At 37.3% G+C, this 19,013-nt stretch overlaps 1 protein-coding gene across 1 annotated transcript in view; it reads right to left on the bottom strand.

Moving 5' to 3' along the window:
• The window catches only part of SLC2A13 (solute carrier family 2 member 13), a 535,506-nt gene that overhangs the window by 397,726 nt on the left and 118,767 nt on the right, over positions 1–19,013 (bottom strand). Inside the window, exon 3 of the mRNA XM_070370616.1 lies at positions 12,580–12,788. Coding sequence (XP_070226717.1) covers positions 12,580–12,788 — 209 coding nt within the window. The remainder of the gene's footprint in view (positions 1–12,579; positions 12,789–19,013) is intronic.

Genomic DNA, 19,013 nt, shown 5'->3' on the forward strand with positions numbered 1-19,013 from the left:
TCGTACATGACTGAGCGACTTCACTTTCATATATATATATTTATATATATACAAGATAGGACATACAAAGAAGTTCTTCGTTAAAAAAAAAAGTTTGTTTAGATTTTCAAATTCCTCAGATTGCCCATGTGCTATAAACAGATGAAAATATTTGCAGGAGGCTGCCCCTGCCACCTCAGGTCTGTATTCAGTCTCCCCTTTGCCTGGCTCCCGTTATCAACCTGCTGGAACACCGAAGTTGCCTTGATGATCCCAAAAGACTTTCCCTGGTCTTTTTATAAGGATTCACGCATCAACATCTGTTTATTTCTCCAGGGAGAGAGAACTTTCTTTGTTCACATTTTCCCTCCAATGATCCTGCTTTAATCCTTCAGTGCAGAGCCTAGAAGGGAGTGGCAGAAAGCGTGCCTAATGTCACACTTTCCTTGAGTCCTGTCTAACAGGCTTCTTCTGAGAAGCATGTCAGTAACAGCCTTCAACTCTCCCTATGACACCACCTGATGAATATGTTTGTTGTTCTCTGGTGTAAGACAAAAAATTGAAAAAGTTAAGAAAAAAAATGTTTTTACTGTGTGTGGTAATCACTTCACAGTATGAACATAAATCATTATGTTGTACACCTGGAACCAATACAAAGTTATATGTCAATTATTATATCTTAATTTAAAAAATATGAAAATGAAGAAAGCTTGGCCATAATGGTAGAGTAGAAAGACCCTCAGCTCCCCTCCTCTCATGGGCATACAACAATTACAACCATTTACAGAGCAATACTGATGAGAAAGACCAGAATCTACCAGAAAAAAGTATTATATAACTAAAGACATAAAGAAGAAACCACAATGATATGGGTAGGAGAAGCAAAGGTGTAGTCAAGACCCATGCCTCTAGGTGGATGACCCACAGTGAGAGGAAAATTAGAAATGCAGGGAGTCCTGCACTGGAAAGACCAGCCCCTAGAATATCTGGTTTTGAAGGTCAGTAGTGTTTACATTCAGGAGAGCTGTGGAAGATAGAGACTCCACTCTTAGAGTGCAATCAAAATGTCACACTCAGGGACCCAGGGCAGAAGCAGTAATTTTAAAGGATCCTGGGTCAGATGCAGGCCAATCTTAAAGAATCTCCAGAAGAAGCCAGAAGCAATTGGAGCTTACCCTGGAAACACAGATACTGGCGTTATCCATTTTGGGAACTTGTTCTACCATGTGGACAGTGGTACTAACAAGCTCCCCCTCTAGTTTATCAGTCTAGGGACCTGGCCTTGCCTAGTAGGCTATAAGCACCTGTACTGGGATGTCTCAAGCCAAGTAACTAACCTGGAGAGGACACAGCCCCCCAAAAGTAGGAGGGCTGCTGTAAAACTCTTGAGCATACAGCCATCCTTGGAGATGGCTACATCCACTGAGGGCCTAGGACTCAGGACCACACACGAGTGCACAGGCACTAGACTTGGGACTCCCAGGTCTATCAGCTGACTTTTCATCACAAACCCTGAGGTCAGAAGAGTGTCACGATATACTTAAAGTGGTGAAAGCAAAAAACCTACATCAAAAATTACCTACCCAGCTAGGCATTCATTCAGATTTGATGATGAGATCAAAAAGTTTATAGATAAGCAAAAGAACTCTTGCTTATAGATAAGAACTCTTTCAGTTCAACACCACAATAACTCCTTTACAATAAATGTGAAAGGTGAACAACAACAACAAAAGAAGCCACAACTAAAAACATAAAAAGTACTAAAGGAAAAAAGCTCACTGGTTAAGGCAAAAATACAATAAAGGTAAAAACATAGTAAAGGTAGTAATCAAGCATGGACAAAGTTAGTAAAAGGTTACAAGACAAAAGCACTATAAAGTCATCTGTATCTGTTATAAGTAGTTGAGGAATACACAAAAAAAAGATATGTAAAATATGATGTCAAGAAAAGTAATCCTGGGGAAGGTTGAAGAAAATATAGGATTATTAAATTGCATTTGAAATGAAGAGATTAGCAACTTAAAATAATCATATATATATATTTTAAGATATATATAGATATATATATATATATATATACACACACATACACACATACACACACTCAGTTCAATTCAGTTGCTCAGTCATGTCTGACTCTTTGTGACCCCATTAACCACAGCACACCAGGCCTCCCTGTCCATCACCAACTCCCAGAGTTTACTCACACTCATGTCCATTGAGTCCATGATGCCATCCAACATCTCATCCTCTGTCGTCCCCTTTTCCTCCTGCCTTCAATCTTTCCCAGCATCAGGGTCTTTTCAAAAGAGTTAGCTCTCCACATCAGGTGGCCAAAGTATTGGAGTTTCAGCTTCAACATCAGTCCTTTCAATGAACATCCAGAACTGATCTCCTTTAGGATGGACTGGTTGGATCTCCTTGAAGTCCAAGGGACTCTAAAGAGTTTTTTCCAACACCACAGTTCAAAAGCATCAATTCTTCGGTGCTCAGCTTTCTGTATAGTCCAACTCTCACATCGATACATGACTGGAAAAACCATAGCCTTGACTAGATGGACCCTTGTTGACAAAGTAATGTCACTGCTTTTTAATATGTTGTCTAGGTTGGTCATAACTTTTCTTCCAAGGAGTAAGAGTTATTAAAAAAAAAACCTCATGGTAACCACAAACCAGAAACCTGTAATAGATGTGTACAAAAAAGAAAAAGGAATCAAAGCATAACACTAAAGATCAAATCACAAGAGCATAAATCAAAAGAAGAGCAAAAACTAACTACAAAACTACCCCAAAACATTTTTTTAAAAGGCAGTGGGCCCAGCAGTGGGATTGCTGGATCATAAGGCAGTTCTATTTCCAGTTTTTTAAGGAATCTCCACACTGTTCTCCATAGTGGCTGTACTACTTTGCATTCCCACCAACAGTGTAAGAGGGTTCCCTTTTCTCCACACACTCTCCAGCATTTATTGCTTGTAGACTTTTGGATCACAGCCATTCTGACTGGCGTGAAATGCTACCTCATAGTGGTTTTGATTTGCATTTCTCTGATAATGAGTGAGGTTGAGCATCTTATCATGTGTTTGTTAGCCATCTGTATGTCTTCTTTGGAGAAATGTCTATTTAGTTCTTTGGCCCATTTTTTGATTGGGTCATTTATTTTTCTGGAATTGAGCTGTAGGAGTTGCTTGTATATTTTTGAGATTAGTTGTTTGTCAGTTGCATCATTTGCTATTATTTTCTCCCATTCTGAAGGCTGTCTTTTCACCTTGCTTATAGTTTCCTTTGTTGTGCAGAAGCTTTTAAGTTTAATTAGGTCCCATTTGTTTATTTTTGTTTTTATTTCCAATATTCTGGCAGGTGGATCATAGAGGATACTGCTGTGATGTATGTCAGAGAGTGTTTTGCCTATGTTCTCTTCTAGGAGTTTTATAGTTTCTGGTCTTACGTTGAGATCTTTAATCCATTTTGAGTTTATTTTTGTGTATGGTGTTAGAAAGTGTTCTAGTTTCATTCTTTTACAAGTGGTTGACCAGTTTTCCCAGCACCACTTGTTAAAGAGATTGTGCACTGGGACAACCCAGAGGGATGGTATGGGGAGGAAGGAGGGAGGAGGGAGGAGGGTTCAGGATGGGGAACACATGTATACCTGTGGCAGATTCATTTTGATATTTGGCAAAACCAATACAATAGTGTAAAGTTTAAAAATAAAATAAAATATTAAAAAAAATAAAATAAAGATTGTCTTTAATCCATTGTACATTCTTGACTCCTTTGTCAAAGATAAGGTGTCCATATGTGTGTGGATTTATCTCTGGGCTTTCTAATTTGTTCCACTGATCAAATATTTCTGTCTTTGTGCCAGTACCACACTGTCTTGATGACTGTGGCTTTGTAGTAGAGCCTGAAGTCAGGCAGGTTGATTCCTCCAGTTCCATTTTTCTTTCTCAAGATTGCTTTGGCTATTCGACATGGAAGCAACCTAGATGTCCATCAGCAGATGAATGGATAAGAAAGCTATGGTACATATACACAATGGAGTATTACTCAGCCATTAAAAAGAATACATTTGAATCAGTTCTAATGAGGTGGATGAAATTAGAGCCTATTATACAGAGTGAAGTAAGCCAGAAAGAAAAACACCAATACAGTATCAGATCAGATCAGATCAGATCAGTCGCTCAGTCGTGTCCGACTCTTTGTGACCCCATGAACTGCAGCACGCCAGGCCTCCCTGTCCATCACCAACTCCCGGAGTTCACTCAGACTCACGTCCATCGAGTCAGTGATGCCATCCAGCCATCTCATCCTCTGTCATCCCCTTCTCCTCTTCAATCCCTCCCAGCATCAGAGTCTTTTCCCATGAGGTGGTCAAAGTACTGGAGTTTCAGCTTTAGCATCATTCCTTCCAAAGAAATCCCAGGGCTAATCTCCTTCAGAATGGACTGGTTGGATCTCCTTGCAGTCTAAGGGACTCTCAAGAGTCTTCTCCAACACCACAGTTCAAAAGCATCAATTCTTCGGCGCTCAGCCTTCTTCACAGTCCAACTCTCACATCCATACATGACCACAGGAAAAACCATAGCCTTAACTAGACGAACCTTTGTTGGCAAAGTAATGTCTCTGCTTTTGAATATGCTATCTAGGTTGGTCATAACTTTCCTTCCAAGGAGTAAGCGTCTTTTAACTTCATGGCTGCAATCACCATCTGTAGTGATTTTGGATCCCATAAAAATAAAGTCTGACACTGTTTCCACTGTTTCCCCATCTATTTCCCATGAAGTGATGGGACCAGATGCCATGATCTTTGTTTTCTGAGTGTTGAGTTTTAAGCCAACTTTCTTCTTTCACCTTCATCAAGAGGCTTTTGAGTTCCTCTTCACTTTCTGCCGTAAGGGTGGTGTCATCTGCATATCTGAGGTTATTGATATTTCTCCTGGCAATCTGGATTCCAGCTTGTGCTTCTTCCAGTCTAGTGTTTCTCATGATGTACTCTGCATATAAGTTAAATAAGCAGGGTGACAATATACAGCCTTGACGTACTCCTTTTCCTATTTGGAACCAGTCTGTTGTTCCATGTCCAGTTCTAACTGTTGCTTCCTGACCTGCATACAAATTTCTCAAGAGGCAGATCAGGTGGTCTGGTATTCCCATCTCTTTTAGAATTTTCCACAGTTTATTGTGATCCACACAGTCAAAGGCTTTGGCATAGTCAATAAAGAAGAAATAGATGTCTTTCTGAAATTCTCTTGCTTTTTCCATGATCCAGCAGATGTTAGCAATTTGATCTCTGGTTCCTCTGCCTTTTCTAAAACCAGCTTGAACATCAGGAAGTTCACGGTTCACATATTGCTGAAGTCTGGCTTGGAGAATTTTGAGCATTACTTTACTAGCGTGTGAGATGAGTGCAATTGTGTGGTAGTTTGAGCATTCTTTGGCATTGACTTTCTTTGGGATTGGAATGAAAACTGACCTTTTCCAGTCCTGTGGCCACTGCTGAGTTTTCCAAACTTGCTGGCATATTGAGTGCAGCACTTTCACAGCATCGTCTTTCAGGATTTGAAAGAGCTCAACTGGAATTCCATCACCTCCACTAGCTTTGTTTGTAGTGATGCTTTCTAAGGCCCACTTGACTTCACATTCCAGGATGTCTGGCTCTAGGTCAGTGATCACACCATTGTGATTATCTGGGTCGTGAAGATCTTTTTTGTACAGTTCTTTTGTGTATTCTTGCCATCTCTTCTTAATATTTTCTGCTTCTGTTAGGTCCATTCCATTTCTGTCCTTTATCGAGTTCATCTTTGCAGGAAATATTCCTTTGGTATCTCTATACTAACACATATATGTGAAATTTAGAAAGATGGTAACAATAACCCTGTATACGAGACAGCAAAAGAGACACTGATGTATAGAACAGTCTTTTGGACTTGTGGGAGAGGGAGAGGGTGGGATGATTTGGGAGAATGGCATTGAAACATGTATAATATCATATATGAAATGAGTCACCAGTCCAGGTTTGATGCACGATACTGGATGCTTGGGGCTGGTACACTGGGATGACCCAGAGGGATGGTATGGGGAGGAAGGAGGGAGGAGGGTTTAGGATGGGGAACACATGTACCTGTGGTGGATTCATTTTGATATATGGCAAAACCAATACAATATTGTAAAGTTAAAAAATAAAATAAAAGGCAGTAGGTACCTAATTACCAATAATTATTTTCAATTTAAACAGACTACATGCTCCCATGAAAGGACACAGATACAAAACATACCCATATATATGCTATCTGTGCTGTGCTTAACTTGCTCAGTCCTGTCTGACTCTTTGAGACCCCTTGGACTGTAGCCCACCAGGCTCTTCCGTCCATGGACATTCTCCAGGCAAAAATACTAGAGAGGGTTGCCATGCCCTCCTCCAGGTGATTCTCCCAACCCAGGGATCGAACCCAGGTCTTCTGAATTGCAGGCATATTCTTTACTGCCTGAGCCACCAGGGAAGCCCAAGAATACTGGAGTGGGCAGCCTATTCTTTCTCCAGGGGTATCTTCCCGACCCAGGAATCAAAATGTGGTCTCCTGAGTTGCAGGCAGATTCTTTACCAGCTGAGCTACCAAGAAAGCCCATATATGCTATCTAGAATGGCCTAATTTCAGATCTAAAGACACACACACACACACACACCTTCAGACAAGTGAAAACAAAACACAATGATTCAAAATCTATGGGATGTAGCAAAAGCAGTTCTATGAGGGAAATTTATGGTGATACAAACAAAGCTCAGGAAATGAAAAAAATCTCAAATAAACAACCTAATCTTATACCTAAGGAACTGGAAAAAGAAAGACAAAGAATACCCAAAGTTAGCCAAAGGAAAGAAATCAAAGACCAGAGAATTACAGACATAAATAAAATAGAGACTAAAAAAATAATAGAAGAGATCAATGAGACGAAGAGCCAGCTCTTTAAAAAGACAAACAAAATTGATAAGTTTAAGTCAGACTGAACAACAAAAAAGGAGAGAGGACCCAATCAAATTATATCAGATATGAAAAAGGAATACTTACAACCAACAACACAGAAATACAAAGGACAGTATGAATGATTATATGCCAATAAAATGAATAATCTAGAACAAATGGACAAGTTCCTAGAAATGTACAAGCTCTCAAGACTGACCAGAATGAAATAGAAAATAGAAACAGACTGATTACCAGAAATGAAATTGAATCAATAATCAAAAACTCTCAACTAACAAACATCTAGACCAGTTGGCTTCACAGGTGAATTCTACCAAACATTTATAAAAGAGTTAGCACCTGTCATTCTCAAACTATTGCCAAAAATTACAGAGGAATGAATGCTTCCAAACTCATTCTACAAGACAAGAATAACTCTGATACCAAAACCAAACAGAAATATATATATTAAAAAAAAATTACAGGCCATTATCACTGATGAACACACATGCAAAAATCCTCAACAAAATAATAGCAAACCAAATATAACAATACATTAGAAGAATCACACACCATGATCAAGTGGAATTTATTCCAGAGATGGCTAAATATCCACAAATCAATTAATGTGATATACCACATTAACAAAGTGAAGAATAAAAATCATGATAATCTCAACAGATGCAGAAAAACCTTTTGACATAATTCAGCATCCATTTGTGATTAAAAACTCTCCACAAAGTGGGTATACAGGGGACATACTTCAACATAATAAAACCATTTATGACAAACCCACAGCTAATGGCATACTCAACAGTGAAAATTGAAAGGACTTTCTATAAGATCAGGAAGAAGGTAAGAAAGCCTTCTCTCGTCACTTTTTTCAGATGTCCCAGCCACAGTCAAGAAGAAGAAAAAATAAAAGGAATCCAAATCTGAAAGAAAGAAGTAAAATGGTCACTGTTTGCAGATGAATACACTGAAAATCCTAAAGATGCCCCTGAAAAAGCACTGCTGCTGCTGCTAAGTTGCTTCAGTCGTGTCGGACTCTGTGTGACCCCATAGACGGCAGCCCACCAGGCTCCCCCGTCCCTGGGATTCTCCAGGCAAGAACACTGGAGTGGGTTGCCATTTCCTTCTCCAATACATGAAAGTGAAAAGTGAAAGTGAAGATGCTCAGTCTATCCGACTCTTAGTGACCCCATGGACTGCAGCCTACCAGGCTCCTCTGTCCGTGAGATTTTCCAGGCAAGAGTACTGGAGTGGGGTGCCATTGCCTTCTCCGGAAAAAGCACTAGAGTTCATCAATTCATAAAGTTACAGGATACAAATTTAATATATAGAAACACATAACAATAAAATCAAAAATGAGACTTTTTTTAAATCCCATTTGCCATCACATTAAAAAAAATACCTAGGGAATAAATTTAACTATGGAGATAAAATACCTGTACTCAGAAAACTATAAAACACTGTGAAAGAAATGGAAGATGATACAAACTGATGCAAAGATATACCATGTTGATGGATGGGAAGAATTAGTATTGTTAAAATGACCACACTACCCAAGACAATCTACAGATTCAATGCAATCCCTATCAAACTACCAGTGGTACACTTCACAGAAATAAGTAATTTTAAGATTTTTATGGAAACACAAAAGACATTGAAAAGCCAAAACAATATTGAAAAAAATAACAGTTGGAGGAATCTTTCTTCCTGACTTCCTACAAAATCATCAAAACAGTATGGTACTGACCACAAAATAGACAGGCAGAACAATGAACAGAGAATAGAGAGCCCAGAAATAAACTCACACATTTATGGTTGGTCAATCTATGAAAAGGAGGCAAGAATACACAATGAGGAAAATACAGTCTTTTTAGTAAGTGGTGCTGGAAAAACTGGATAACTACATATAAAAGAATAAAATTAGAACGTTTTCTCACATCATATTTAAAAATAAACTCAGAATGGATTAAAGACCTAGATGTACAATTGGAAACCATAAAACTTCCAAAAGAAAACAGAGAATAATCTTTGACATAAATCAAAGCAATATTTTTGTATCTGTTGCCTAAGGCAAATAGGACCTAATTTGAGGTCAACCTTCATGCCACGTGCAGAAGAGATGAAACCCCATTTTATTTTATAAACCCCATCCTATTCCAAGCACGGCCTATGAGCCTCATCTCTGCTGCTGACCTGGTCAGAGAAGCCACAATATTCACTGCTTAAAGTCATAAACTGTGTTTTGAACCCAGTAGTAATTAAGCCCCATATACACTGACATTTCATACATCAAAAAAAATTAATACATAATTCAGCCACTATCCCTATTTTCCTCAAAGAGGGCAAATTTAAATTCAAGTGATCAAGGGAAAAAAAAATTTCACAAAAAGAGAAGGTACACCTGCAATGAGGGAGACCTGGGTTCAATCCCTGGGTTGGGAAGATCCTCTAGAGAAGGGAAGGGCTACCCACTACAGTATTTTGGCCTGGAGAATTCCACAGGGTCACAAAGTGTCGGACACGACTGAGTGACTTTCACTTCACTAAGTAGTACAACAGTCACAAGTCACAAATCCACCGGGAACTCTGAGAGAAGGATGTGGTTTACTGATCTGGAATCAGATTTAGCACGCTCACAGGTAGCAGGAAACTAAGCCACCATGTCTGATGATAAAATGTTTCTGCCTAAAAGAAAAAGTTTTATTATTTATTATTAAACAACTACTTTCTACCCTCCTGGAATATCAGGGTATACACAGTGCCTAGGTCAAGGTTCTTCCCTCCAAACAACTGTCTTCCACCACCCAGAGTTTCTGGGCTCCAAGTCATGGCTTGAAATTCATCTCAACAGAATCCATGGACTGATTGACATACATCACTCTCTAATCCTCCGACACAATGGTTGAATCTTCTCTGAGCCAGAACATTTTTATTTCAAAGTTAGCTGTTTCTTCATGTGTAATAGTCCATGTAGCCTATCTTCAAATGTAAAGTGACTGAGGGCAAGACATCCTGGTTGTTAAGGCAAATTCTAGCACTGCTCTCTATTTTCCAACTGAACTGACACAGTTTTGCTCATGGACATGAAAATGATGCAATAAAATTGATACTGTGCAAAACATGTTTTATTGTGGTCAGATTCCTCAATAACAAAAATAAAGCCCCAAGTTTCTGGTGTCATGTAACATGGGCAAAACTGTGTGCATTCATGCCATAATGCTATTAATTCTTTACCTTTATAAAAGAACAATGGATTAGTTTTAAAAGTAAGCAAGATGATAGTACTCAAAAATACAAATCAGAAATGGATAAATTATTAATCCTATTAGTTATAAAGTTTATAATATTTAATCAAGCATAAGACATATTGAGATTCAGTGAATAACACAGTATTAAGATTTCTGCAACTTTGTCTTTGAAATGATGGCTGCCTTTTCTTTAAATTTTCAATGAATGTGTAATGTATAACAAATACATTTATGTATATAATTTAAAAAGAAAATTTGTGCCAAATGTACATATAAAGCAATGTTTAATGAGGAAATGATTAAATAGCTAAATGGAAATGATTAAATAGCTAATATTTAAATAGCTTAAACACAGTAAGTAGTTCCCAAAGACTTCTGATAAAAATTAAAGTGGGGCTTCTCTCATAGCTCAGTTAGTAAAGAATCTGCCTGCAATGCAGGAGACCTGGGTTCAATCTCTGGAGAAGGAAATGGCAACCCACTCCAGTATTCTTGCCTGGAGAATCCCATGGACAGAGGAGTCTGGCAGGCCCCAACTCTTGGGGTCCCAAGAGCTGGATATGACTTAGCAACTAAACCACCACAACCACCACCAAAGCAGATGCAGATAATTGCAATCCTGTGTACCTCAAGTATCTATAAAAACTCATTTGACTATACATTCCAAATAGTCATGAGAGGCAATGTGCAGTGTCAACAACTGCATGGTTAGACCAGTCAGACAAATTCTTAAGTAGTTAAAATGAAGCTGCATATTCAAAGCTGTGTAGTAGACTCTGTGGTATACCCACTCCAAAACAAGAACATGTTTGTTTTTTTTAATTGAATTGTTGTCCTACCCCTCACATAGACTAATAAAAACTTATGTTCTAAGTAGTATTTAATATAACCTAATACTCAACAAATATTTCCACTCACACATTATTAGCACATGGGTTTCAAGTGTACTGATTACTACAAAAGCAACCTCATATTTAATTCAAGTAACTGATGAAAGGAATTTAGTCAGAAGCATAAAATAAGTTATTTGTAATTTAAATTAACATTTGAAATTATATTTTAAAACCTAATACAATCCTGAACCCATAAAAATGAATTATTTTGTTGACGCAAAATTCTCTCTAATATATGTACTAATGTGCAGAGTACTTGGGCTTCCCAGGTTGGCACTAGAGTGAAGAACCTGCTTGCCAATAAAGAGTCATTAGAGATGTGGGTTCAGTCTCTGGGTTGGGAAGATCCCCTGGAGGAGGGCATGGCAACCCACTCCAGTATTCTTGCCTGGGAAATCCCACGAACAGAGGAGCCTGACAGGCTATAGTCCACGGGGTCGCAAAGAGTCGGACACGAATGAGCAACTAAGCACACATGCACACATGTACGGCTACCAGAGGGACCAGTTTCTGAAGAGCATTCATTCTACTGTTTCTTCAGTATCCAAAGAATAGTAAGAGAGGTCAGTGAGCAGACCTCCCAAGACTTGTGTAAGACATATCAATAAAGGGGTGTGTTTGTGTTTGGTATTTTTTCATGTATGAATAACCATTTTAATATAAGTTAAGCATCTCCATTGAACAACCAATTACTGTAGAGGCAGAAGGAAAGTTGAGAGAAAATGAGACAATTTTGGGGAATGTGAATCCAACAGGCATTGTAAAATATCTGTTTTATTCCCATCATAAAATTCTGGCAAATTGCTGACCCAAATCAAGCTGTCAAGATTATAGATCCTGTCTGAGAATTTTTAAATCCCTATATGATTTCTTCTCTGAAATTATATTCATCAACATAAATTAACCAGAAACTTGCTTTTTTTTTTGGTTTCTGACATAGTGAAATTGTGATTACACAAACATTTTAATGAAAACAGGTAAATGCAAAACTATTCCATAACTAGTATATGAAGCTATATGGTTAGTCTTAGTGTGGAAATTAATTAGTATGGAAAACATTAGTATGGAAATTAATGTAGCATATGTAAACAAGGTATTTAATTTTACTTAAGTGTTTTATTTTGACAATAGTTCATGCTGACTTTTTATTTATGACACGTCAATAATGCAGGTTTATCTTTATATATATTTACATGTAAAATATACTCAAAAAATGTCCCCCCATACAAAATGACACCTATATCAAGTATATCTGATTTAAAAGAAATCACAAAAATAAAAATTATGTGAGGACAGTGGCATTCTGGGAATTTTTTTCATTCTTTTATAACACAATTATTTGCTTTTGAAATTCAAATACATTTATTTTGGCTTAGTTATACATATAGAACCACTTCATCATTTAGATATATAAATAAAATTAAAAGAATATGATTTATAAGTAAAATTATTATGTAGTCTTAAAATTAATATATATATATAATCCACATACCTGAGCCAACCTCTTTTTCCTCTTCTTCAATGTTGTTTTTGATACTATCATACTCCTCATCAATGGTTTGGTTACCACGCATCTGAGATAAAATTCTACGGGCCTTTTGAGTCTGTCCTTTCTGAATAAGCCATCGAGGGCTTTCAGGTAAAAAGAGAAAGCCAAAAAACTGTATAACTGCTGGAATTGCTGCAAGTCCCAGCATGTACCTGCAATAAGAAATCAATATATTGCTGTAAAATGTGGTCTTATAAATGCTGAGTATGAATAAAAGGTTTGCATTTACCACATTGGAAAAACATATAATGGTAAAAATTAGAAAGATTTTCTTTTCATCATATATATATATGTCTGTCATCAGAAATAATGACATTCTTATACTGTAGCAGGAAATCGAAAAATGAGAAAATCTGATTCTTTCTCTCTCCCACAAATTACAATGAAAAGGAATGGACAAAAGTCATATCATTAAGGCTATGCATTCTGAAGCAAACACAACATGCAAAACACCATAATCACCATTCCTATCTAATACTACTATAATTTTGCAATTTACAATATAAACATGGGGTTAAGACAAAGTTCTCTAATATCTGGTTAAAAGATATACTGTTCATTAAAATATATGCTCAGATTTCTTTACAGTTATTTCTTTTCTGTAAATAACCAGTTATGATTTCATTTTGCCATCAAGCAACATATATTTTCAGGCAAAAAGCACTTCGTTTTTTCAAAAAGACAAGGAGATGGGGAAGGACAGAGAGTTAGGAAAGCATATAGCAGCCGATAGCAGAAAAAATATAGTCAGATGCAAATAATGATTATTAAAATGTTTAGGAATGTGAAAAAGCTACTTATGTTGTTTCATTTGTCCTTTTTTTCAGACATCTGTTCTTATTTTAATTGTAGGATAATTACAATATTGTGGTGGTTTTTGCCATACATCAACATAAGTGTCTATTCTTAATGACTGGCAAAACTCTAAATAGCAAATAAGCACACCACTTTAAATCCACCAGAGAAATAACAAAAATATAAATATGAATATATCAATATCAAGATCTCTTCAAATTGTTCTGACCACTGGACTAATGTCCTAACATCTCCAGGCCTCAATCCTTTTAAACTGAGTTATGCTACATAAACTTCAAGGCCTCTTTAAACTGATGGCTTCTATGAATCTAGAAGAGTTAGACACGACTGAGCAAAAAAAAAAAAAAAAAAAAAACAATCTAGGACACTTGGATGTTTCCTACTGATCCAGGTTTCCAGAATATTTTCCATGGTAGATATATGGTGGCAGAGCTCAGAAGGCCAGTCCTGATTACATAATAACCCATAAATTAATGAGAATCCACCTGACTCAATACACTTTTCAAAGCTACTCTAACTTTTCAGTTCAGTTCAATTGCTCAGTCATGTCTGAATCTTTGTGACCCCATGGACTGCAGCGTGCCAGGCTTCCCTGTCCATCATCAACTCCTGGAGCTTGCTCAAACTCATGTCCATCAAGTTGGTGATACCATCCAACCATCTCAACCTTGGTCATCCCCTTCTCCTCCTGCCTTCAGTCTTTCCCAGCATCAGGGTCTTTTCCAATGAGTCAGTTCTTCACACTGGGTGTTAAGCTATACTAAACCAAAAGTACAGCAATCCTGAAGACTCCAAACACATATCTTGTGCACAAGTCTATTATTTTCCAGGCAATTTCATTTTAATTCCAAAAAGAGTAGAAAAGCAAAATACAACTGCTACATGAGTGTTCAGAGTATCTCTTATGACAAATTGTAGCAACAAATACACTCAGAAAAATTAACTAAGATATAGAAAGTAAAGTGTTTGTGAAAGACTGACTAAATAAATAACTTAATAAAGATCTTATTAGACATGTTTCATACTTTAATCCATTAATTTTGAAAATTACACCAATACTGAATCATTCCTTCCTCAGCTCACCTACAAAACATTTTTAACCTCAATTTATGCCATTATACCTTATATTATAATAAATCATTTACCTATTTCACTTGATTGCATATTTAACCATGTATTCAGCAAAGGACCTTATAAACTATCTTGCACAGGGGGCATTTAGTAAATGTTTTGTGAAATTATACAAAGCAGCTATACAATATAAACAGTCTATAAAAACTAAACAGAAAATAACTGTTTCACATTTCTATAATAACATTTTATGCAAAACCCTACTGGGTCATTTAGGTCTGCAAGGTTACTTACAGAGTAATTCTTTCCAAGAAACTACATTTTTGTAATTCAAGATATAACCAAACCTTTTCTTCTGAAGAAGACTCATTTGATGAGAACTTAAAAGATTAGCTCACACAAATGTATATTTCTGGCCTCTTTCCTTTACGATGTTAATTTGTATAACCCAATCTGTTACTTAAATGTATGTTTTAATACTGTAAATGAATGAAATTTCTATTCAGTTGTGTTTTCTCTTTAAAAATTTAAGAGAAAAGATTATCCTACACTCCCAATTACTTAAAAGAAAAGCAATAAAAAGATGACTTCAAGAGCTTACTGATTGGAAGACCCTGATGCTGGGAAAGATTGAAGGCAAGACGAGAAGAGGGCAACAAAGGATGAGATGGTCAGACGGCATCACTGACTCAATGGACACGAGTTTGAGCAAACTCAAGGAGAGAGTGAAGGACAGGGAAGCCTGGCATGCTGCAGCTAATGGGGTCACAAAGAATCAGACACAAGTTGGCAACTGAACAACAACAAATAAAGTAGAAACCAAATATATTGAATTAGGAAATAAATAAGAAAAGTACTAAAGATGAAACCCTTTATGTTCTTTTCTTTATACCTTTCTCGATCTTTTATTCTGTTCTCCAAACCCCCTTTAGTGATGAATGAAGATTAAAGGGATACACTAAATACTTCAAAGAAGCACTGAAATGAATAAAGAAACTGAATCATTTTTAGACCCAAAGATGCTCACATAATACTTTGCACTATTGTAGGCTTCCCTGGTACACTTCATTATGCACTATTTAATCCCAGAACATAAACTTTTTTAAAAATTAAAAGAAAAAAGAAGAGGAGAAAAGGGAAAAGAAAAACACAAACATACATATTAGCTTGTTTTCTAAGCCAGCTGTAGGAAACAGAATACTTTAGCCCTCCAGTCTTCTGAAATTTCCAAATACAAAGAGTCTAGATCTGACATTTACAATTCAATGACTTAATACCAGGATAAGAAAAAGAAACTCACATTCTACTGCCAAATTTTAAGGAAATTAAAGCCTATTTTCAGAGACTGGTCAAGATAAACACGTTTTATACATTTACATCCTAAGATTTCTCTTTTAAAAGTAAAACAAAAAGCTTATTTTCAGTTCAGTTGCTCAGTCATGTCCAACTCTTTGTGATCCCATGGAATGCAGCACAGTGAGCTCCCCTGTCCATCACCAACACCCAGAGCTTGCTCAAACTCATGTCCATCAAGTTGGTGATGACATAAAACCCATCTCATCCTCTGTCATCCCCTTCTCCTCCTGCCTTGACTCTTTCGCAGCCTCAGGGTCTTTCCCAATGACTCAGTTCTTCACATCAGGTGGCCAAAGTATTGGAGCTTCAGCTTCAGCATCAGTCTTTCCAATGAATATTCAGGACTGATTTCCTTTAGCATTGAATGGTTTTATCTCCTTGCAGTCCAAGAAACTCTCAAGAGTCTTCTTCAACACCACATTTCAAAAGCATTAATTCTTCAGCACTCAGCTTTCTTTATGGTCCAACTCCCACATCCATACATGACTACTAGAAAAACCATTACTTTGGACCTTTGTCAGCAAAGTAATGTCTCTGCTTTTCAATATGCTGTCCAGGTTGGTCATAGCTTTTCTTTCAAGGAGGAAGCGTCTTTTAATTTCATGGCTGCAGTCACCATCTGCAGTGATTTTGGAGCCCAAGAACATAAAATCGGTCACTGTTTCCATTGTTTCCCCATCTATTTGCATCTATTTCCTCATCTTTGCATCCATGATGGGACCAGATGCCATGATCTTCATTTTTTGAATGTTGAGTTTTAAGCCAGCTTTTTCACTCTCTTCTTTCACTTTCATCAAGAGGCTCTTTAGTTCTTCACGTTCTACCCTAAGAGCGGCATCATCTGCATATCTGAGGTTATTGATATCTCTCCCAGCAATCTGATTCCAGCTTGTGATTCATCCAGCCCAGCATTTCGCACGATGTACTCTGCATATAAGTTAAATAAACAGGGTGACAATATACAGCCTTGACATATTCCTTTCCCAATTTGGAACCAGTCTATTGTTCCATGCCCAGTTCTAACTGTTGCTTCTTGACCTGCATACAATCTAGGCTAGTTAAAGCACTGCTATAGATTCACCAAGAGTCCTCTAAATCCAAGGAAACCAGATGAATGACAAGAGTACACTGATAAACCAGGCAGGCAATTCCCAAACAAACAAGTAGCCCCCTGACATGGGATATTTCCTTATTATAAGTCAAATCAAGAGTTCTAAACCCTGGCTACACATTAGAATCACCCAAGAGGCTTTTAAAACATACCAGCATCCAGGTCCCAACCACCCCAGAGATTCAGACTAATTGGTCTGGGCTTTAAGACCAGGGAATTCTATTTTCTTAAAAGTTCCCAAGGTGGTACTAATGTGCCTTCATGGCCGAAAACCACTGATCTAAGTGTTTTAAAAACCCAGAGGGTGAAAGTGAACAATAAGCACTCAAGGTCCACATTTTAAGCAAATGCCATTTACATTCTAGAGGCCAGACAGCACATCAAGCTGAAAGAATGGGAAAGGAGGTTGACTCAAGAAAATGTGCCAAGCCTTCATGAATCCTAAAATCTTTAGCATTCTCTTTAGTAACAAGATCACTCATAGAAAGATACCTTTTAAAACTTTCTAAACTTAAGTTAACAAATGAGCTATTTTCTGGTACAACTACCAGTACCAGGACCTGCACAATAGACAACTAAGACAGGAACCTCCAATACTAAGCAATACTTTCAAATTGTGTGTTTGGACCAACTATCAACAAGGGAGACAAGCCTGGTTTCATCTCAGATTAAGCCTTCCCAGTGTCAGGAACTGAAACTGTAAACCAAACATCGTTCATTCCTAGGTGTCAACCTTCTACACTAAGGCTGAGCAGACCTGCTAAGCTGCTGCTATCAGATGGCCTGTTCCTCACACAGAACCAAACAAGTCCTTCACTGAACTGAACATTTACAATCAATCTTGTCTTAAAGGAATCACATTGCTCTCACCTATGAAATGAAAGACAAGCATCCTCGAACAGATGAACATTTAAGACACAGTATTTTGCAGTTCATAACTGCCCTTCTCTGAACTGATGACAAAATGGTTATCTGATAACACAGTTAACAGATGAACCTATTATTTATCTCTAGTAGTTCCACAGTGATGTTAATTATGTTCCAAATTCATGAAAATCTACTTGAAGGTATAAACTCAGCTTGGACATATGATCATTTCACAGTAACAGCAAAAGTAATAGCTGACACATAGCACTAGCACCAGTTACTGTGTGCCAACCACTGCTCAAAGGAATTAACATATCTTAACTTATTTATCTCAAAACAACCGTAGGACATAGGCATCATTATTATTACCATTTTAAAGACACGGAAACAAGGCACAAAGAAGATATAGAACTAGCATGCACTAGAATTAGGATTAAAACCTAGGCTCCCTATAATAAATGTTTCTTTTAAGTTAAGCTACAATAAATGTTTAACAATTACTTGATAAAATTCATAAAAGGGGGCATACATTCATATTAGTCTCATATTTAAATACTTTGAAGGATCGCTTCAGAAGTTTGTTGTTTACACATCTCTCAGTGTTGTTAACACATCTCAGTAAAGCCCTGCAGCAACAAAATGCAGAAAGAGCCTCTGAGTGCTGTCCTCCCCGTCTTGCCAAACGTAGCACAGCATTGGGCTCGGCACCCAGTGGGCTAGGGATCTGCAAACTGGACTTAACAACACTGACCCACTAGTGGCAAACCAAATATCCTTTTATCTTCTCAACACCAGAGTCTTTCTATGAGAACAGCTGACTATTAAAATATAATTTGTAAGGGTAAACTTCTACTGTTGACTATGCCAAACTGAATTTTGATTTCATTTTTCTTTAATCTATACAGGTAAACTTTTCATACAGGAAAAACTAGACAGTAAGACAACAGATAATTTAAAAGATGATTGGAGCAACAAAATTTTGACTTGAGAGTTGATCCTTTTAAAATGTTTTATATGACAAACTGGGCTGGGCTGTGCTAAGTCGTTTCAGTTGTGTCTGACTCTTTTTGACCCCATGGACTGTAGCCTGCCAAGCTCCTATGTTCATGGAATTTTCCAGGCAAGAATACTGGAGTGGATTGCCATTTTCTCCTCC

Source organism: Bos mutus, chromosome 5 (genome assembly GCF_027580195.1).
Source record: "Bos mutus isolate GX-2022 chromosome 5, NWIPB_WYAK_1.1, whole genome shotgun sequence".
NCBI classification, from domain to species: Eukaryota; Metazoa; Chordata; class Mammalia; order Artiodactyla; family Bovidae; genus Bos; species Bos mutus.